We start from the raw sequence: 2,207 nt of genomic DNA on the forward strand, positions 1-2,207 counted from the left end.
TACGTGTAAAGTCCTACAAGTAATTAGTTTCATTTCGAGCGTATGCCAACCTGTAAAAAGTTATTCCCTTTTTTTTTTTTTGCGCTCTCTCTTACATTTCACAATTTTCTGCACAGCTTAGCAAAAATGTCCGAGGCGCTTGAGTCAGGTTTGGTTTGGTTGGCAGCCCAGCTGGCGGCTAAAGCGGCAAATGTCAGCTTTAGTCCGCTCGCTTGCCAAGCTGAAATGACACGCAAATTAAACTCGAGCGCTTGGACAGTTCAAAAAAAAATGAAACAGACAATTTATCAGCTTTATATATGGCTATATGTAGCTACAAATTAATGTGCATGCCAAAGATTATTTAAAGTGCACAGCGCAACGCTTAAATGCTTAACATTTATTTAATAAAAATAATTGCTAAATTAAGAAAATAAAGAATATTGTATTAATAATTTTAAAGTATACTAAATTGTGTATTTAATTTTGTTATATTTGTTCAAATTATTTAATTTGTGCTACAATGATAAATATTTTATTAATTTATATATATAAAAGAATTTACTTGTTATATTTAGTTTAAATTTTTGAATCTAAATTTATTTATTTATAAATTAATTAATGAATTTCTAAAATACATTTTAAAACATTTAAAAAAAATTATTATTAAAATGTATAAGCTTAACTTTCAGTTAAAAGTATGACGTTATTAATGTATCTAAATAATTAATTTATGAATTAATTTTTTTAAAATACATTCTAGCATATTAAAATTATTTCATTATAAATCGAACAGATCAGAAATTAAATTAAATTAATTTTAAATGAAATATTTTTTAAAATATAAATATTAAAAATTATTTCTTTAAAAATTTATAGGCTTATATTATTAAATTAATGAAATTATCAAAGATACATTCTAGTATATTAAAAAATTATTTCATTATATAATTTATACATTTTCAAGAAATTTCTTAGCTTAAGCTAACTACAATCCAACTCTTTGTTGGTTTCACTCTCTCTCTCTCTCTCTCTCTCTGTCGCTCACTCCAAACGCAGTAGTCTACTATTTGCTTCACAATTCATAAGCAGCCGCTTGACTTTCTATTGTTGAATTTGTACATATTTTGTTTTTGTTGTAATTTCGTTCGATAAGTTTATGCCAAAAAGTAAAAAAACAAAACCCTATTGTGTATATTGTGTAGTACTCAGAAATGGCCAGCAATCCATTGAGCCGCAAGCCCAGCAATGCCATCCACACTCGGCTCTGCCACAAGTCGCCCAAAATGGAAATGCCCGTGCAGCTGACGCGCAACTATGAGCGCACCAACATGAGCGGCAAGGAGAGTCATCGCGAGCGTGAGCGCGAGAAGAAGCTCAAGCTGCCCAGCAGTCATAAGCAGAGCGGCAAACGCTTGGAGCTGATGGAAAGTCTGCGCGCTCAGCCCAAGCTGATGCCAAGTGAGCGGCAGCTGGCAAATGCTGGCAAATATCTGGAGCAGGCACAGAGCTCCAAGCAGCAGGCGCGCAAACTCAAAGCGGAGCTGCTAAAGGAGAAGTCAGCAGTGGCCGTTGCCACAGCCACAACCGCTGCCGCTGCCACTGAGTCCAAGCCCAAGCCAAGCAAAGAGTACAAAGCGCTGGAGAAAGCGGAGCCAGCGCCGCGTCCTGTGCGTACCAAGCAGCAAATAGCGCACACCAAACTCTTCTTTGATAAGTATCTAAAGTTTGCCTACGATCTGAGCACACCCGAGGGCGTGCGCAAGCTTGAGGCGCATTTCTTCCCAGGCGAGCAGCTCAAGAGCCAGCGCCGCAGCAAGGACGCGGCGGCGGCCACAGATAAACAAGCGGATGTTGTTGAGCAGTATTTACAGCAGACTTTGAAATAGATGCACGCTCTATATATAACTTTTGGCGTGTGTGTTTATCAAAATTTAATGGTTTTTAGCTATTGAAAAATTTCTATTTTGCAAATTAAACGCCATGTGCTAATTATTTTAGCAGCGGACATACGAAGCAAATACTTTTATTATTTATATTAATTAGCAGCACAACAATATTTATTGTCAGTCAACAAAAAGAGTCTAGCGTTGCAGCATAAACAAAACAATAGCGCAGCAAATGAAGCTAATGTGGCAAACAATGACCACAGCATGACCAAACTGCTGATTGTGTGTGTCCTGTCAGCTTTGAAAGGCTTTTATGCCATATTTATTTACTTATAATCA

General features: G+C 36.2%; 1 protein-coding gene across 1 annotated transcript; it reads left to right on the plus strand.

Moving 5' to 3' along the window:
- Positions 1-1,086: 1,086 nt before the first annotated feature.
- Positions 1,087-1,995, plus strand: LOC108603151. Its single transcript, XM_017991708.1, has one exon. It carries the CDS (start codon positions 1,194-1,196, stop codon positions 1,866-1,868), a length of 675 nt encoding a protein of 224 aa, XP_017847197.1. The 5' UTR covers positions 1,087-1,193; the 3' UTR covers positions 1,869-1,995.
- Positions 1,996-2,207: the final 212 nt, after the last annotated feature.

The sequence above is a fragment of the Drosophila busckii genome, chromosome 2L (assembly GCF_011750605.1).
Source record: "Drosophila busckii strain San Diego stock center, stock number 13000-0081.31 chromosome 2L, ASM1175060v1, whole genome shotgun sequence".
NCBI classification, from domain to species: domain Eukaryota; kingdom Metazoa; phylum Arthropoda; class Insecta; order Diptera; family Drosophilidae; genus Drosophila; species Drosophila busckii.

Coding starts and splice junctions, on each gene's coding strand:
- LOC108603151 (XM_017991708.1), top strand. CDS start 1,194: ATGGCCAGCAATCCATTGAGCCGCAAGCCCAGCAATGCCATCCACACT.